At 37.9% G+C, this 20,580-nt stretch overlaps 1 protein-coding gene across 1 annotated transcript in view; it reads left to right on the top strand.

Annotated features, from left to right (window-relative positions):
• The window catches only part of ESR1 (estrogen receptor 1), a 172,633-nt gene that overhangs the window by 133,430 nt on the left and 18,623 nt on the right, over window positions 1-20,580 (top strand). Inside the window, exon 6 of the mRNA XM_074161453.1 lies at window positions 9,962-10,100. Coding sequence (XP_074017554.1) covers window positions 9,962-10,100 — 139 coding nt within the window. The remainder of the gene's footprint in view (window positions 1-9,961; window positions 10,101-20,580) is intronic.

Below are 20,580 nucleotides of genomic sequence, written 5' to 3'. Positions count from 1 at the left end.
AATGTGGCAAGGGTTTGTCAGGAGAAGAGAACGTATGTCTGACCAGCATCAATTATCTGTCACTACCCATGAAGTGTTTCCACAGCCCTAAATCTAGATTGTGCTTGGTGGAAAGTATTGACTTTGAGTAGATCGACTTCCATTTGGCTGAGTTCTTTACAAGCTTGCTTTGGCATAGGCAATCTTAAATAGGACAGAATTTGTTAGGTCTGATGTATGCAGGGTACATTTGGATGTAGTTTAGACTGGCGTGTACCTGAAGGGGGAAGGAGAGATTCTTGTCCTGAATGTGGCATTGGCTATTTGGACCAGGAGTGGCCTCAGGAATGTTTTAGTCTCCTCATCCTGAAAAGATATGGACTCAACAGGTCTGAAAAAGGTATGCACTTTTTGTGCAAGAAGAAAGCGTTGAGTGAAGTCGTGATAACTTTACACATTCCTGGAAAATGGTTGAAACGGTTCTTGTTTACTTGAGAAATGCATTTTGGAACTGTCATGGCACAGCTTTTAGGTGGTAGCAGAACATATCAGCTCCTAGAAATGGGATCTGAAATAAAAGCAAGAAATGTGACATCCCTGCAGCATCCTGCTTTGGGGACAGTGTCAGGGTGGAGTTTGGCTGGGGCTGTACACCTGTCAAACTGTAATGCAGGTATCCCAAGGCGAGCTCAGGGAGGATGGAAACACCCCATGGAAGAGAAGGACAAACACTTGTTTGATCTTGACTTTCAGTATGAACAAAGACAGTGAAAGAGGGGCCTCGTGATCCTTCTGACTTTTTGAGTTTTGCCCCAAACCCCAAACATCCCTAACTCATATTATGTTTACGCCTGTAAATTGTAATTGTTATTTTTCAGAAAGATGTTTAGAAACATTAGAGCTGAAAATGGCAAATGTGAAGTAAATTTTTTAAAAGGAATTAACAGAAATTAAGAGCAGATGGCCTACTCTCTGATCTCATTTCATTTCTGACAGACTGTTTAGACTTAGGGAAGACAGTATATAGATTTTGATTGGTTTTCTGCTATATTAAAATTATACAGGCAATGAAAATAGAGAATTCTGAAACACCAGAGAAAGTATTTGGAGATTCTTATAATTGTGCCACTTCTTCTGTGTTTGCCTTTCAGGCTTTCCTCCCTGGAACTCAGCAAATCGTAGTTAATTTTTTTATGACCCCACTTAGAGAAACAACAGTAATGTCCCTTTAAAAAAAAATGAAATAATGAGTCTACTTTTTTTTTTTTTTTAGCAAAATATTTGGATTGAAAATGTTGGATTTAGAGCTTTTTGATTTTCACTCCTCAAAATAGGTTTTGACTTAAAACTGGAGTGTTATAATTTTGGTCTGAAGGTCTGTGGAAAGAAGCAGGAATAAGTAGCATTATAGAAATAGCTGTGTGAATACTGAGACCCATGGAAAGCAGTGTTTGTGATCCTGTGATTCACTTGTCCTTGTGTTCTGTTTTGCCCTGCCGTTGGTGTGTACAGACAAGGCTGTAGTCAAGGTGCAAGTTTTAGCCACTTCTTAGCTTTTACACACTTAACTAAGAGGTTTCAGGGCTCAGCCTTAAGGGTTGAAGAGGCTGAGTGATCCATGCAAGTTTAGACCAAAATGTCATCTTACGTGCTAGATAAATGTGTAGATGTGGTCTCACCACTCTGCTTGAAGTGGAGAGGTTGGGCACTGAGCTGCTGGCACTACAGGAAGTACAGATTTCGTGCCTTGATCAAACTGTGGTGACTGAGCTATTGGTCATCCAATGTGCTTTGGGTTAGGAGAAACAGATGCTGTTTTTCCTCTTAGCTCTTTCTTGAGAATAGAACCTGCTGTAGGAATTATTTTTCTGTTCGTCTGTTAGATATTTTTGTCTATATAATCCTCTCTTAATTTGGTTGCTTTATTAAATGATTGCTAGCTATTAGGTTGCAGCACTCACCACTATTTTCCTGCTGTCTTTGCCAACCTAATTAGTGTTTTGTTCCAAGTGTAGCCTATTACATGACCATTACATAGCTGAGATACTGTATTGAATTGTAAATAACAGCCCTTTTCTGTGGTTGTTGCCTCTTTTCAAAACACTGTGTTAAGTTAGAAAAAAAATAGTGGTTCATCTGTACGAACTTAAGAAATATGATGTGGGAATGTTCTGATTTCCCACATTATTTTTGTGTAGTATAACAAACTATACTTTTTGCTATAGGAGATATTATAAAAATTCCTGTTGCTATCAAGTTAAAGACTTTCCAGAAAAGCAGGCAGGACATCTAGGAAAGAAATGATCTTTGGAGTTAGATAGGTGTGCCTATGTTGTTCAGCATATTCATAAGTTAGCTGGAAAAAAGGAGTGAATAGTGGTGATAAAAATTTGGTGATAAAAATTTTGGATGATACTAAATTGACCAAGGTGATGAAGTCAAGGGCAGCCTGAAAAACTGGGCAGTCCTATTCTCACTGTCTCTGAAAGGGAAACATAGTCACCAAGGACGAGGAAAAGGCTGAGGTGCTCAACGCCTACTTTGCGTCAGTCTTCAGCAGTGGAACTAGCTGTTCCCTGGACACCCAGCCTCATGAGCTAGGAGACAGGAAGGGGAAGCAGAACGAGGGCATCACAATTAAAGAGGAAGAGATCAGTGACCTGCTACGCCGTTTGGATGCACACAAGTCTATGGGACCGGATGGGTGACACCCAAGAGTGCTGAAAGAGTTGGCAGACGTGCTCGCCAAACCGCTTTCCATCATTTACAGGAAGTCATGGCTAACTGGGGAGGTCCCAATGGACTGGAGGGTGGCAAATGTAACACCCATCTACAAGAAAGGCAAAAAGGAGGATCCAGGAAACTATAGACCTGTCAGTCTAACCTCGATACCAGGGAAGGTCATGGAGCAGGTCATCTTGAGTGCGATCAAAACCCACATAATGGGCAATCAGGGGATCAGGCCTAGTCAGCATGGGTTTATAGAAGGCAGGTCCTGCCAGACGAACCTGATCTCCTTCTATGACAAGATAACCAGATTATTGGACGAGGGAAAGGCTGTGGATATTGTATACCTGGACTTTTGAAAAGCATTCGATACTGTCCCCCATACAATTCTTGTGGAAAAACTGGCTTCACACGACCTGGATGAGCATACGATCCGCTGGGTCAAGCAATGGCTGACTGGAAGGTCCCAAAGAGTGGTGCTCAATGGATTTAAATCCAGTTGGCGGCCGGTCACAAGTGGTATGCCTCAGGGTTCAGTGTTAGGACCATTTCTGTTTAATGTCTTTATTGATGATCTTGACAAGGACATAGGGTGTATCATCAGCAAGTTCACAGATGACACCAAGCTAAGCAGGAGTGTTGATTCCCAGGAGAATAGGGAAGCTCTACAGAGAGACCTAAATAGATTGGAGCATTGGGCCAAAATCAATGGCATGAGTTTCAACAAGGGCAAGTGCCAGGTTCTGCACTTGGGCCACAACAACCCTGTGCATTGCTACAGGCTTGGGGAAGTGTGGCTGGAAAGCTGCCTGGAAGAAAGAGACCTGGGGGTTCTAATTGACAAGCGGCTGAATATGAGCCGGCAGTGTGCCCAGGTGGCCAAGAAAGCCAACGGCATCCTGGCTTGTATTAGAAACAGCGTGACCAGCAGAAGTAGGGAGGTGATTGTGCCCCTGTACTCAGCACTGGTGAGGCCACACCTCGAGTATTGTGTCCAGTTTTGGGCACCTCAATACAAGAGAGATATCGAGGTGCTGGAACGAGTGCAGAGGAGGGCAACGAAGCTGGTGAAGGGCCTGGAGAACAAAGCTTATGAAGAGCGGTTGAAGGAGCTGGGACTGTTTAGTATGAGGAGGAGGAGGCTGAGGGGAGACCTCATCACTCTCTACAACTACTTGAAAGGACACTGTAGAGAGGTTGGTGCTGGTCTCTTCTCACAGGTAATTAATGACAGAACGAGAGGGAATGGCTTCAAGCTCCAGCAGGGTAGGTTTAGACTGAACATTAGGAAAGAATTTTTCACAGAAAGAGTGGTCGGGCATTGGAATAGGCTGCCCAGGGAGGTGGTTGAGTCACCATCCCTGGATGTGTTTAAGAGACGTTTAGATGTGGTGTTGGGGGATATGATATAGGGGAGAACTTTGTAGTGTAGGGTAGATGGTTGGACTCGATGATCCCAAGGGTCTCTTCCAACCTGGATGATTCTATTATTCTATGAAAGAGTATAGTTTAACTGGAAAATTCTCCGAGAAGGACAAGACAAGTTCAAAGGTGAGTAGAATAACATTAATGTGAGGAATGACTGAATATACTAAAACTGTTTGGAAACGAGAAGATTAGCAGTGAAACGATGACCTATGGAATAATGGCATCTTCCAGTAAAATAATTTGATGCATCAAATGAAAGTAAGAGATTTTTTTCAGAACAACAGGAGATTATTATTTTCCCAGTGTTAACTTAAGAGTGCCAAACTTCTTAGCAGAGAGTACTACTTCCAGAGTATATAAAAAATCTGAAGTGAATTAAATGCCTGTGTGGGTTCAAAAAGCATCTGGAGGAAAAAATTGTTAAGGGACATTAAGCACAAAAGACCACCTTTGGCTCTGGAAGTCCCAGAGCCACATACCAGTGGAGCCTGAGAAAGCTTTCTGTAGAAGCATATGTTTGTCCTGCTGTATGTTTTGCTGTAAGCATCTGGTATCAATTGCTATTGTAAATGGGGTACTTTGCTAGATGGACCTTTGCTATTGCTTTTAAAGCTTTTTGCTGCTTTTCCCTTACTTTTCTTCAAAGCATCTGGAGACAGAGTCATTCTTTATGGCACAATGTTGTTTATTGTCTTGCAAAAATCAGCTGAAATTTATATTTGAGGTACCATCGTGGTAATTAAGATATATGGTATAAACATATAGGTAGGATTACAAAGAAGATTGCTTCATCATTTGTTGTGGGAAGAGGAATAATCTGGACACCCTGGACAATTTATAGTTGTGGCTTCAGAATTTTAGTAGAAGCTGCAAAATGATGGCAATTAAATAATTCCCAAATGATACTAAGTACATATACTAAGTGGAGGATTTATTATTATAGGATTAAATCTGCAATGCCACTGGATATTGGGTCTCAGAGAAAATGTTAATTGCTAGAGAAATTGTTTCTGATAAAATAGAAAGCTACTTATTAGGTCAAAAGTCACCAAAACAAATGATGACTTTATTAGTTTCAAAGTATTTGATTGGTGAAACTTCACATATATATGTATGTATGTTGGGGGTGGTTATTTCGGAAGACTGCAGGGTTCACAATATATGTTACAGTAGCAATAAATGAAAAACATCTGAGCTTTATGTTGTTCCTTACTGCAACCAAAGAATCTTGTACATAAATGACTTCTTTATTATTGTCAGGGATATATATTTTACTTAATACTACTTCCAGCAGTCTTTGTATTCTTTCATGGCAACCCTTCCCTTTGAGCAATGGCCCAAATTCCCAGTCTGCAAAGAAATTTGCTTAAACCTGTTGTAGATGGTTGCTGCCTTCCCTTTTTAGGATGGTAGGGTCGTACAATTTTGGATTCCCAAGTGTAATGTCACCTTTAGCGAGTCATTAGACTAGATGATCTTAAAGGTCCCTTCCAACCCAGACAATTCTATGCTTGCCGAGGTAGGGCTTTTAATAACTTTTCCTCCATGGATCCACTGCTGCTTCATGGTGTCTTAAAGTCTGGAAGACAAATATTTGTATTGTATTGTCACTGATGCGGCACATACTGCTGCTTTATATTAGAAAGGGTAATCAGTTTAGTTTGAATATCACTGTTGTGTATTCCACATATAACAAATTTAATTGCCACCTACTCTTATCTGAGTGCCCACAAGACCTTTCTGGCTTTTCAGAAGTTCAGATTTCCATATTTATACAAGAGTTCATGGAACAATTATTGTGTTCTGTGTTGACAATCACTCAAAAATACTGTTAATTTGTTTGTATGTGGAAAAGGGGTGGTCCAGCCATGGCTTTTATTCTGCAAGTGTCTTTCTTCTGCAAAGCGTATGATATATGAATGGTTTAATGGCAGACTAGGTCTTGTGGGTTTTGGCCACACAAAGGTGTTGATATGTCTCATGAGGTCATACAATTGGTCAGTCTGCCATATGGAGTCAGATGTAGGTTATATCCATAAGCTGTACCTAATTAATTTATCAATGAAGGTCTTTCTTTTTCCTTAAAGCACAATAACCAAAAATCTAGAATTCAAAAATATCTTTTCTTTAAAAACTTGGCAGCATTAAAAGAACACTGATATTTGAGAATGCAGTGCACATCTACACATAATTTTAGCGACATTAAAGTGCAGCATGCTCTGAGTGAAGTGACTAATGATTTATTCATCATTTAATTTAACCTTCTGTAACATTATTCTGAATTAGCTTGCTTGAACAAGAGTATGTCTTAAAAAATAATAATTAAATCTTGATTAACATTTTTGAGGATAGCAAATTCATGGAATCTTAGTATGTTGCTTAGATAATAACTACTTTTGTTGTTAACAATGGCCCCTCATTGCTAGTCTGGCTTGGAGAAGGCTTAGCTTCCAGCATGGGCTTCTGTGTGTTATGCCATTACCTTTTGTATTGCCATTCTCTTTTTCCTTTGATATATACCCTTTGCAGTCCCTTAACGCCTCTAGCCTATTTAGCTTCACAGAGTAACTAAATTCCTCTTAGAAGGCATGTTTTTCAATGCTTTATTCATTTTGTCGTATCTCTATCATTCTGTCCAACTTCTCATCCTGCCTGAAGAATGTTTACCAGATTCAGGTAACACAGAGTAATTTAAATTCCTTACTCTCTCAGAATCTCCCTGGCTTTTTATAAAGTCCATCATCGTTATTAGATGCAGCTTCCCTCTGGAAACTCAAACTGCTGATTTTTCTCCATCATTTCCAAGTCCTCTTCATTGTTGCTACTCTTTCCATCTTGTACATAGGTCTAATATTCTTGGTTTCAAACATGTCTTTATGTCTTTTATGATGAAGTTAGTGAGTGATTTAGATGGCTTACGTTATCAACCTGGGTTTTTGCATTATTTTCCACATGCCATCATGCCATCTGAATCATGATTCCTGGGGTTTTTGTTTGTTTGTTTTGTTTTTTTTTTTGTTTGTTTGTTTTTTTTTTTTTTTTTTTCCCATGTCATAATTAAAAAATAAGTCTAGGGTAAAGAAGTAAAATGTATGGTGTTCCTCTAAAAAAATTTCCATTAGGTTTAGTTCAGTTCAGTTCATTACCATTACATACTAAAATGTGTCATTTAAAATATTTTAGTTCAGCTAATGTTGCATGTTTTTACAAAATCAAATGTTTTGTTCTGTTTCATCAAAATTATAATTTTTATCAACTAAACCTATAATGTCACCTAAAAAGCCATCAGGTTAATTTGATAAGGTTTTCTATGAATTACAGCTGATGTCTATTATTATATTAAAAACTTTTAAACCTGCAGTAATCAAGTTTTGTGTTAGCTGTTTTGTTATAGAACCTAAAGTAGATCTCAGGCTGACAGATCGTTTAGTGCTTTAAATGATGGACTCACCATCAGTTTTCTTTTTTCATCCTGTTTTTTTGAAAATTCCTTAGCTTCAGTGAAATAAGACCTAATATTCCAGACACAAAAATACTGTTGGCCAAACCTTTTACTATTTTAAAATGCAAAGTATTCACATTTAGGCACTTTAAAAGATATTAGTGTTGTTGAGTAGTGTAATTTTATTCTCAGAGCAGGCTAACAAAATATCCCTCCCCTACAATACTAGGGAGGTTATTTATTAGCTTTCTTTTTTACTTTATCTTTTTAGTTTTTGTGCAGATTACTTAGCCTCAATGCAATCTGAAATTTCAAATGTGGGGATGGGGAAAAATAAAGCTATTTTTTAGTATTTTAGCATCCAGAATATTGTAGAATGAGCAGAGTTTTACAGGACAGTGAATTGCCACAGTTGTAACAAGCTCAGTTTTTCTGCAACAGTCAAAGCAATCCAGTCTACTGTATCATAGCGTGCAGCCACGTGAAATGGGGGCAATATAACTCACTTGTAATGCACTGATTGCAAACCTCAGACACCACACAGGGATTTGTGTTCCTGTGTTGCTGTGGTACTCTTCAAGCTTAGATAAAACCACTATATTATTATGTGTTGTCATACTAAGGCAATACTTAATCGAAAACATGCGTACTGTTTGTTCTCCATATATAGACGGCAGGTTCTTTCTGCCAATTTCATTCTTGAGTGCTGTGTAGCTTGAGTGTTCTTCAATGCTTTGTAGTTGAGAATGTTGCTCTTTTAAGTGTCAGCTCTATTGCTTCAGGGTATTTGGTGACTCAGGCAAATGCCATTCCATCAGTCTGTGAAGTCTGAAAGTTATTTTTGCATTTGGAAATAAAGAAAAAATACAGGAAAAGAACACTTCTTAAAAAAATAGGTACCTCTTTCATAAAAATAACAGTTAATACAGCTGTCTAAATTCACTCCTGATGATTGACAGATGAGTTTCATTTCAAATGTGTCGAGACAGTTTCCTTCTTTTGACTGATTCTTTATGAATAGGCTGATTAGCTCGCTCAGATGTTTTTGTTAAAAATAATTACATCACCAACTCTTTTGCAGAATGTAACAATATTTTCTAAGTTGTTGTGAACTATATTTTGTTCCTTCTCTTCCTCTTTGTTATTTAAGAATGTATTTCACAGCACAACATTTAACTTTAAAAATGTGTCTTTTTTTTTTTCTGAAGGTAGTATTCGAGAGAATGTCAGATATATTACTTGAAACTGACTCAGTGTATACCTTTAGTAAGGACAAAATACAGAAGCAAAATCACTGCCTTTTACTGGGCTGGTAAGGTAGTTTACCCTGTGACTTGTATTCTGAAGGCTAATTTGAATAAATTACAATTGAAAAGAAAAAAGCCAATGTTTAATAATGTGTTTCACACATAGCACTGAGTAAAAGATAAATATAATCTGTTTTAAGGAAACTTCTACAAATTTCATTTTAGCAAGTTCGTACTAATTTCAAAGCATAACTTAATGCTAGGATCTAAAAAAATTGTACTACACAATCTTGTCTTCGTTTATGTCTTTGGATTGAAAGTAACACTCATGAAAAGTGAGAATCACAAATAGAGAATGACATAATCTGTTCCATGAAATGAAAACAGGAATGACCACTGTAATTATGCTTTCATGTCTACCTTCATTGTTATCCTTTCATATTAATATTTTAGTATTGTTATAAGCAATTTTGCATTTACTGTTTCTAGCATTGTTTAAATACAGATTAAGAGAGGTCACCTCCTTCATCCAGGTGCTGTATTTCTACAGAAATAAAAGCAACTGGTTCATCAGTGAATTCTGATTGTTCAGTGGTCAGCATTTGCTTGCTAGTATATTTGAAATGCTGTTTTAGGCCCTCTTCCACATGGGTATGGCACCTGCAGTATGGTGAATTGTTCATAAGTCTGCAAAAATGGCATTCCACCAGGAAAAGTGGTCTGGAATTAGCTGATTGGAGCTGTAATTTCATTTTATAAAAGGTGTTTTTCCATTTTCTCTCCATCACGACCACTGCTCTATCTGCCCCTCTCTGCAGCGTGTACCCGGCTTCCCAGGCCACCAGCAACAGGCGTGGGGATGGAGATGCTCATCTGGCTCTTGCCCTGCTCTTGGGGCAGGGCGCAGCCAGGAGACAACCAGGGGGCTAGAGGGTGCTGACTGTTCTGTAGGATGGAGCCATGGTGGACCTAATAATGGACAAAACTCAGCCCGAAACGTAAAGAGGACAAATGTCCGTTTTATTGCTTTTTCTTTTTGGTTATCCATCTCCAATGCACTTTTTAACCCGATTCTCTAAACAATGTTATTCCACTTACAAACCTGGAGTGTTTTTCTTTCTCCTATTTGTTCTTTCAGGATTTGTGGACTTAACACTCCATGATCAGGTCCATCTACTGGAATGTGCCTGGTTAGAGATACTGATGATTGGCTTAGTCTGGCGCTCCATGGAACACCCAGGAAAGCTTTTATTTGCACCTAACCTATTACTGGACAGGTCAGTCTGCATGTTGCTGTGAGTTATTTAAGTTAATGCACTTCTACTTGTGTCAGATTAATTTTTAGCTTGTTGTCATCCCACTGATACTACAATTTGACAGTAGATCGCAAGTTAAGCAGATATAGTAGCTGGGACTGGAAAAGGAACTCTCAAAATCCTAGAAATGCTCTGGAATGGGATGCTGGTAATTAGACAAATAACACATGTGGAAGGTGTTTGCTGCTGGAAGTGCTTTCTTTCAAAGGCGGCAGAAAATTTCTTTTATATTCTGTACAGTTTGTTGCAAAACTAAATTAAAATTAAATACTGAACTGTAAGAACTTTCATTAAAATAATTATTTCTACTTACGTAAAATCCTCCTTGTTAGTCTTAGAATTGGTTGATCCAAGCAGACAGACAAAATTTTAGAGTCTCTTATTTGCAGAGAATACATTAGAGTTTGTCTGTTTGGGTTTTTTTCTCCTGAAAACTGGAGTCAAATATGTAAAATACATACCTGCTTGCTGCCTTAAGCCTTTTTCAGTCAGTCTTGCTAATACGCTGTGGGCGTTTCTAAGTGAGAGAGAAAAATATGCATCTCTGCCATATGATATCCTGGATTTTAGCTGGCAGTCTTCACAAATAAAAGCAGGAAGACTGATAGATTTTTAAAATGTATTTGATTTATCTTAAGGCAAACTCAAGTTCTTTTTTTTCACAGTCATGAAAAATTTCAGCCCTGGGAAAGAGCATTAAAAGAGAATAACCAGTGAGCAGAGGTTTTGGCAAATGCCTGTGGCAAATCCAGAAACAGCTGGTCAGAGTTACCCTAGCTATTGGTAGTCCTCTTCTATTGAAGACCACTGACCATGTAGCAGAGTTGGCAGGAGAAAGCTTCGGTGCGCACACTGGTCACTTCAGTGCAGAGTTTGGCTTCTTGGTGTAAATTGAAGGTGGAGGAAGAGCTGAGCTGAGGAGCTAGAGGATGCAGGGTGGCAGATAAGAGCTGAGTGTGCTTCTGATCTCAACACATAGCTGCAGGGGCAGTGAGCTACAGAAGAGGGATGGCAACAAAAAGTCAAGGGCAATGCCTTCAGCTACTGTGACCATTAGCTGGTGAACAAATCAAAACTCTTATTCACAGAAAAACGTCTTTTGAGCAACTTGCTCTTTTAGCTGTGGGCTACTGAGTTTTCGTGTTTGCATTTGTGCAGTTTTAATCCTTTGATTTTTGTTCCCCCTCTAATGGTTTACTTTTTATATTTTAGTAAAACATAAATGATAATGCCTAACAGTATTAAAGATAATGTTTCATAGGAACAGAGAAGTATTTAATGCCTTAGAAAAAAACCCATTCCGTTTGTGTAAATGCATGATCTGTGAGCTATGGAACTAGATACATATAAAACACATTCTCATTTTGTGTACAGAAAATATCTGTTTGCCTAACTGTAAGTATAGTCTTCTCAAGAAAACATAACAGTTTTAAAATAATTTCTTAGTGCACATAAGAAGTAAAAGTTACTACTGTTGGAAATTAGGTATAACATAATATTGAAAACTACTATAAATTGCAATATAGCTGCTAAAGACCAACCCATCTCTTCCACATTCCATAATACAGGTTGCGAGAAAAAAATTGAAAACTGAAGAGCAGAGCCAGAGTACCATTTTTCCTCCTTTTAGCTAAGAAAAACAGCTAGGGAAACACTTGAAACTTAGGTCTACTTCAAATAAAAAAGCCCACACTCTGAATAAAATGGAGTCTGAGCAGTTGATTCACACAGCTCAAACCAACTCTGCAAGATTAAAGAAAACAATTGCATGCAACTGGAACCACATATTACTTTAGGACTCAAAAATTAATTAACTTCATAATCAAAACAGGCTGTTTGTTTTCTGACTTTCAAACAAGAATGTTTCTAAAAATGTGGATCTATTACATCTCATTTTCAAGTAATAAGAAGCATGTTTCTAAGGCATCACTCTACTTGTATCACTCTTATTTGGTAGGGATAATTGCTAAAATTAAAATAATAAATTAGTTCACTCTGGGGAGCACTGATATGCCAATCATTTAGCTAACTGTTGATTTACTAGTTAATTACTGCTAACAAAAATTTGATGTGCTAATCTGATTTAGGCAAGTTGCCTTTTGAGAATGTTATAGGGCAAAAGTATATTATTTGTCAGATTTGAGAGGACAAGACAGAGACTGCTTCAAAGCCTGTTTAACTCAGTGGTCCTTCCACTGGATCAAGTATTTGGGCAAATACCACAAGAGTACAAAAATTGTTTCATGCGTTACTGTTCATCTAAGTAATTAAATCATCGGATTGAATGGCTAAAATAATGGAAAAGATGGATGCTGTAGTACAATTTCCTTTCATCTGTTCCTTTCTTATCCTTCAGCATGTTCGTTACAGAATACTCCTTTTCTAACCCCATAGATCAGGTAACAGGGGTTAGCAGCATCTGCAAATATTAATTTAGCTACTGTGTATAATCCAGAGTCACCAAATACAGATGGTAAAACCTAGATCTGTCTCTAACCTGTGTTCTTCTGGACTTAGTGCAAATTCAGTGTTGTTAGTATGGAGCTTTACTGCGTTTTGCATACACCTCTCCCTCTCCCTCTCTCTGATCATTCCTGTGGCAGACATCCTCTCTGATTTGCACATCCCTTTCTTTTTTCACATTCGGGCTTTTCCTGTATCTAACAGATCCTTTCTGTCTAGAATCTTGGAGATAGATAGTCATTTGTATACATTTATACATAAAGCTCAGGTCACATAAAGTTTTATTATGCAACTTTTTACCTTTTGGCTAGATAAATAGTCTTGTCTTGCTCATATCTGTCCAAAATGCCATAAAAATAACATTCCAGCTTTTTTGAACAAATCCAGTTTTTCTTCTCACAGCTCAGTCCTCCTACTTGGGTCATATTAAACATGAGCTTGTCTTGCCTCTGAAGATCTTTTAGAGACTGTCTTTTCTCATTCTGTGAGAGTCTACTTGTTAGATTTTCAAATAAATACCTTTATAATTTTCCTATGTAACAATTCACACTTGGAAGACTTCTTGAAAATATCTGTAAACCAGCCTTTTGTTATTCATTTTAAGTTCCTTCTTAAAATTTTGCTTTGCCTATAGAAATAATTATACAACAATTAAGCTGTCAGTACATGTAGGCTACTGCCTTCTGTATGGATGAATATCGTCACATTATTCCTTTCTATTCCGACTCTGCCTTGTAACTAGATAGGGTATTCTGTGGGGTCCTGCACCCTTTCCTATTCAGTTAATGCACTACCTAAACACTGGAGTCTTGGTTCAAAATCAGGACTTTTACCAGTCCACCAGTTACATATAACTGGCTCATTTTTACAGTGTACAACTGATGCTATTAAAAACACTCAAAAGACAATAACTATAGATTAGAAAAATAGGCCTAAACAGGAAATACAATTGCAGACTCACAGTACTTGCAATTACTGTGCAGTATCCGATACAAACAAAGAAAGCTCAGGATAAATCCATATCTTTTATATTCTGTGTTTGAAAATTAGTATCTTGTATAAGGCAAATCTAGAAGAAAGGGCTAGTGTTTCTAATGGCACAAACCAGATGTTTCCTGTCTGGAGGGTTCCCAAGAAACTAGACCTTAAAAATGTCATTAGACCAGTACTGAAATTTGTCAGGCCTGACAATAGGCTGTTTATAATTTTGAAGAAAATGTAATGTTTCCTCAGGAATAAGAAGCTCATATTTTATTATATTTGTAAAGGATTTGTTGCATTCAAATATCATGCCGATCAGCGGTTACTTAAAGGTTTGAAACATAATTGTAAGGAAACGCGTGGTAGAAATAGCTGAATTCCTGACTGAGGTGGAGGACTTCTCGCCCGAAACATTCTCAGTATCATCAAAATGGGAAACTCAGTGCTGTGTTTTAAAAAGGTGGGTAGAACTTCTGCCCAGTAAGCCTGGTGACGAGTGTAAGGAAAATGATGGGATGCTGTCTGAAGAAGAGAGTTGGCCGAGAAGTGAATAAAGATGACATAGTGGCAAAGAGTCACCATGCATTTTGTAAGGGGAAGCCATGCCTCATGAATACATTGGAGTTCTTTGAAGAAATTAACAAGGAAGCGGATGAGGGACATCTTATTTGATTTTGAAAAAAGTATTAAACAAGATTCAGATTTTATGTAGACAAGTGTGAACTGATGCATATAGGAGAAGAATAATCCTAATCTTCATAAACGGCATTCTGAGTTGATCTTTCCATCTCACTGTTAATAGTAGTCAGTTCTATGGAACCAGCAGTTCTTTGCTTGCCAGCAGTCTAAAAGTAAATAGGCTGCAGCTTTTCCCCCAAGAATCATTACAATAGGAAAAAGAAATAGTACAGATCATTGTTATTCCATTGTTTAAATCTCTGCTGCATCTGCGCTTGGAAAGCTCTGCCTTTCTGATTTTCCTTATCTTAATAGGAATATTGAAAAAACAGGAAAGGTACCCAGAGGGGTTGCATAGATAATCAAAGAGAGAGAAGAGCTTTGGTACAAAGAATAGCTAAATAGACTGACTTCTCTGCCTGTGATGCTCAATAGAAGAAGGAAAACATAATAGAGATGATAGAATTGAGTAAAGTCATGAATGTGTTGAGAAGGTGGCAATCCACAAATTATTATCTCTTCCAATCTAGCACCAGAGGTAATCACATGAAATCAGCAGATCTAAATGCCTATACACTTAGCCCAGGGCTAAACATACCTTTGATACAAACGAGTACAGCTGTTCTCATGTTATGTTCTAATGTTATTTTCTTACTATGACTGCAAAAAATGTCTAACAGCAAAAAATCAGTCCAGGGACTTACAAAATTTCAGTTAAACATAGTCAGTATTTCCATGTTTCTACCAGGTTATTTCCTTCTTCATATAAAGAAATCTAGTCTGCTGTTCAGGTTTTTTATTTTATTTGGAAACTCTGGTTCACTTCCTCTTCCAGTGCTTGATGGAGCTTTTTCATTCTTTTGGAAGAAACTGAAGAATTTTCCTTTTACTGACTTTCATACTGAGCGATGGCAGGAGGCCATGTCTTTAAACAGCAGCGAGCATGAACAGCATAAAGAATTAAAGCATTCACTGTAGTAATAGTGAATGGCAGCTGAATAATTTACTGCTTTTATGGCTTTGGTCTGAAAGTTTCTCACCACATCTGAAAAGAATCTTTTATGTTTTCTGTGCAGATAATGTTTTGATAGAAGATTAGATACAATAGAAGAGCATCAGGATGAAATCTGAGTATGTTTTGCTAGTCACTCATCTTGTAAAATGTTCCAAATGCCTAAGGACATCACACTTGTACTTGAGTACGCTTTACTGGAGTAAATGCACAACAATTTTTTTTGGCACTATGTAATTGTTGCTGCATTAATTAACACTGACTTATTAGAAAAATGGAACCAAAGTGGTCACAGATACTTGATTCAGAATGCTTCATTAGTGAGTGACCTGCTACTCTTAGTTATTTCAAAGGGAAATGTTACCCATAGGTAACAAGTATATCCAAATTTGTGCTTAAAAATAAATTTGAAAGACAATTATGCATTTCTTTTTTATCCCATCTTTAATAGCAATAGATTCTGTGCTGGAAATGCAACTCAATCAATCATCCTGTCATCAGGCTAGTTACCTGATAGAGCTGAATGGATTGACTTGTAGAGAGTTAAGGAATCTTTTGAAATAATTGAATTTATCATTCATCTTTCACTTTATTGTTGTATTTTGAGATGCATTATTATACTGTAGACCCCAGAGAATGAAAAAATAAATATTACAAGAGACAGAATGATACATCTTAAAACAATGTGAAAGGAATAATTTCAATTTATTGTAAGTCAGTCTTTATTGTGCCTTGGAGCAAAAGTCAAAGACTGCCTGATTATGTTATTCAGACAACCTAAAGGTAAATCAGGAGGGCCCTTCCAGAGTTTAGGGAAGTTCTGGGTAGTGCTTAAAGTGATTAAATCTTTAAAAAAAAAAAAAAAAAGAAAAAAAAGAAAAGCCCATCTCATTATGATCTTCCCATTTTTCAGCTGTTAGGGGGGGGGTTGTAGGCACAGAACAGAATTTTTCAGAGAGAGTGAAATCATTTCTGGATTCAGGATAGCCCCTACACAAATTATAAGATTGCTTGTTCATCTAGTCACTCTGACCTTGGAAGCTCAGGCCCCAGTTCCGGGTCATGTTAAATTGTGATGCTGATCTTTCCAAAAGTAAACTTTTTTTTTTTAATTTCTGATATGAAGAGAATTTTGAAATATCTTTGGCTTTAAGGTGATTCAAACTGAATGTAAATTAAACTGAAAAAAGCCATCCTGCCAACAAGAATATTATTATTCCCAAATGGACAGCCTTCATAATAATTTTCTAATCTGAATATCTCAAATGTGACAAAAAAAAAATAGTATCAGTTTTCTTAGAATTATTATAGCAGCATTTTAGAGATTTTTCCTATCTGAATATTTGTGGATCCATTTTGCATCATATTTTATCAAGAAAAAATAATTTAAAAGGTACATAATAGTTAATTGTCTATATATTTCAGACCTGATTCACTACTGCTGAAATGTATAGTGTGTTCTTACTTTATCTGCCTAGGTAGACAATCCTCTGTTGATCTAGTCAGGAAAGACACTTTGTCATGACTGTATGACTCTGAGGGCAATGATCAAGGGCATGAGAGCCCAGATGGTCAATCCACTGGGGCGGCTGAAGAGAGATGGCTTGAGGAAGAATGGATAGATCCAGCAGGTCAACAGCTGTTTCCATAGCTGTGTTAACACCAGGGATTCAACTTTTATGATCATGGAACCTGCTCTGAGGATCAAGGATGGCTAGGAGGAGATGGGATCAAACTCATCAAGTGGTTGATCCCATCACATAATTTCCATGGGTTGGCCAACCTGGTAAGGGAAATTTAAACTAGAAATGAGAGGGAAGGGAGATGGTGACCCACAATCAAGTGAGGAAGGTGGCAGTCTAGGTTGGCAAGAAAAGGGCTCAGGGTGATGTGGACAGGACAAATGTTGTGATCAACAAAATGTAGTTGTAAAAGACCCACTTAAGTGTGCGCAGGCACATAAATAAGGAAGTGCCTGCAGGACAGGATGATGGGGAAAGCTCCATACATATTCCAGGAAATCAGCACGACTGGATGCTCTCTAGTCAGCAGTGATCCCTCATGACAAAGAAGGCCAATAGGCTCCTGGGCTGCATTGGGAAGAGCATTACCAGCAGCTAGAGGTAGGTGATCCTTCCTCACTGCTCAGCCATGCTGAGGGAAATCTGAGTGCTATGTCCAGTTTTGAGCTCCCCAGTACAAGATAGATAGGTACATACTGGAGTGAGTCCAGTGAAGGGCCACAAAGATGATTAAGGAACTGGAGCATCTCTCATGCAAGGAGAGGCTGAGAAGACTTGGTTCTGATCAATGTGTATAAAGTCCTGGTGCCAGGGGAGGTAAAGAAGAATGAGCAAGATTCTTCTCAGTCACAGGACAAGAGGTTGTGGAGACTCAGACCTTGGAGATACTGAAAACCCAACAAGATATGGTCCTGAGCAACCTGCTGCAGGTGGCCCTGCTCTGTACAGGGGCATTGAACTAGATCATCTCCAGAGAGCCTTCCCAACTTCAGTAATTGTGGTATTCGGTGACCAACTGTAGGTGAAAACAACTTTAGACTAGATTTTTGTTTCTTTCTTAATTTATAAATGTGCTACTCCATATTTATTCCAAATATTTGTCAATGATAACTTTTAAATCTTGGACTACAAAACTTTTGAATATGATTTAGTCAGCAATTTATCCAAACCTCTCTTCAGATAAGCTTATATCGAACAAAAAACAAAGGTCTCTAATAGTACACTCCAGGAACAGCAGGCTGTAGTACTACCCATTGACTGTAGTCTATTAGGTTCTTCAAGCTGTGTCATTTGAAGGACAGTGTTCAGGGAGAAATGGGACGAGTAAAAGATGTTGCTACCTCTGAATTACTTTGCTACCACCTTTAGTAACAAAGGCTCATGAAAACTCAATTTAAAAAAAACCCTCGCACATGCAGAAAACAACACAACAGAACCACTTCAGAACAAGCCTTGTATCTTTAATTTCTATCTTTCTGAAGCTCTCACCTTCATGCCCACCTACCACTTACTGGTCGTTTTTTGTGACAGTACAAACCTAATTGTGATCAAACCAGCCATTTTTTTAAAGGAAAATGCTATTTAACCTTATGACTAATGACACAGAACAATAAATAAACTAGGCATTTCTCTTCATCAGCAGGCCTTGCATTTGATACTGTGGTTTAGTTTACTCATGGTAGTCTCTGCTTTTCTCTTTGCCTCCTATTCCTTGGAGATTGCTGTTTTGTTCCAGAGCTTTGGGGGCTAATTTTTTTCAGATTTTTTTCCTGCTTACTTATTCCCTAACCTTTTCCACAATCTTCAGAGTTACTGGTTAAATGCAGGATGGTCTGAAGTAAAATTTCACTGCTGATAACAATTTCCTCATGTTTTAATTATCGATAAAGTGTACCATTGTAAAAAAAGGGGACTCCTCAGTTGCTTAAGCAGTGCTCCAGTGCCTTAAGGCATCATACTTAAGGCATCCTGATGGATGTTCTTGATTTGGTCTTAAAACCTTGGAGATGGAGCTTTCCTGACACCTTGCTTCCTTAAGCTGTTTTAGTGCATGACTTCACATACAAGTAGAAAGTGTTTATCAATGTCTATTAATAGAAGTAATGTATATAAAACACATTAATGTATATAAAAATCGTCTCTTGTCTTGAAGACAGGCACCACTTATGCATAAAGCCTGCAATAATATTCCAATGGAGAGAACATAAAAAAATGTGGGCTGGTAATTTTGTCAGTACTGGAAGAGGTAGGAATTGCCTAATTGGGCTTTAGGTTCAATCCTAATTGTTGCTTTGTTGCTATGGAAACATGGGTGCTGGGTGAAAACTGATGCTGTGCGTGGGCAACGACGTTTTTCAACCTGTTTTGGGGAAGTGATGAGGCCAAGAGGAGTAACTCGAAGAGTGGGTTATGTGAAAAGGTATAAACATAACCACTCAGCTCACTTCAGGAAAAAAGATCATTGCTCTTAGAGGTCCCTTCTGCTCCTGCCTCTTTTCCTCCCTCAAAATTATGTTTGGAACTGATATTTCGGTTTTATTTCTTATTTGGCAAATGTCTGTTTCAAGAAACTCTTGAAGGGAAAAAGTCTTGATTTCATGTTGAATTATGCTAATTCTAGTCCAGTACTTCTCCAATTGCCCAGCTGTGAGTGATTCTCAGACTGTGATTCATGCATTGACACTAATGGCACATATTTTTGAGTAAGTAGCCAAAAATATTCTATTTGTTCAAACAACAAGAAATAATTACTGCAACAGGGTTGTAAATCAACTGAAAAAGATTTTAGTGAGCTACCCCTCACCCCCAAAAAAAGAAGAAAACCAAAGAAAGCAAAATTAATACTTGAAGGTAACTTTTAAAAAAATGTACATTCTCTCACTTTAGGTTTCCTCCCCCTGAATTTGTGTCCTTGCCTTTGGACAGAGAGACATTCTTCCTTGCCTATGCCATGACTGAATAAGTTAATGAATTAGAAATAAATCCTAATCAAATATAATGGAACTATGAGAATGAGATGTAAGGAGGATAAAATGCCAAGAAGATAGGCATTGAGAATGAAAAAACTATAATGAATAGAAAGGACTGTACTCCTTCCAAACCTTTCTCCAAAATACAATCCACGCTTAAACTGATGAGGAGATTTTGAAGCATGAGAAAGTTGGGTTAACTTTTAAATTTTATTTTTTTCTTCTCTATTTTATATTCTGTGCCAGATTTATGCATAAGCTGAAGCCAAAGGGCTGTAATATGGTGATGGAGTTTCTTTACAACTGCATTAGTACATCAAACCTTATTTGTATGATTTAAGGATTGCTTTTATTCTTTATTCAGGTGCTGACTGCATGTTTGGATTCTTGGTTAAAAAGCACCACACCAGTAATAAATCCTTGCTTCTAATGGTACCCTCTGAAATGAAACTGTTTCAGGAACTTGTCCAACAATTTACTTTAGAAACAAAAATTTTGGTTGCAGATCATTTTCTCCAACCTGCTTCTTGAAGCAATACCATTGCCAACACCAGCTCAGGCCAGCTGTGATTTTGTCTAGCTTTCCTGAAAGTCTCTAAGGTTGGAGGACACACAGCCTCTCTGGGTACCTGTTTCAGGGTTGCACTACACTGCTACAAGGCAGCCTGAACCTTCCAAGCTGTAATTTACAGCAGTTACTTACCTTTTGATTTAACATTCACTGCTCCTGAGAAGACTTTGGTTACACCCTCTTTGTAATGCCTCGTCACGTGGCTGTAGACTGCAGCTTAGTTCGTTAAGGGGCTCCTTACCTA

This window comes from Numenius arquata, chromosome 2 (assembly GCF_964106895.1).
Source record: "Numenius arquata chromosome 2, bNumArq3.hap1.1, whole genome shotgun sequence".
Classification (NCBI taxonomy): domain Eukaryota; kingdom Metazoa; phylum Chordata; class Aves; order Charadriiformes; family Scolopacidae; genus Numenius; species Numenius arquata.
The sequence above is the reverse complement of the archived record's forward strand: the minus strand, read 5'-3'. Positions and strand labels throughout refer to the sequence as shown.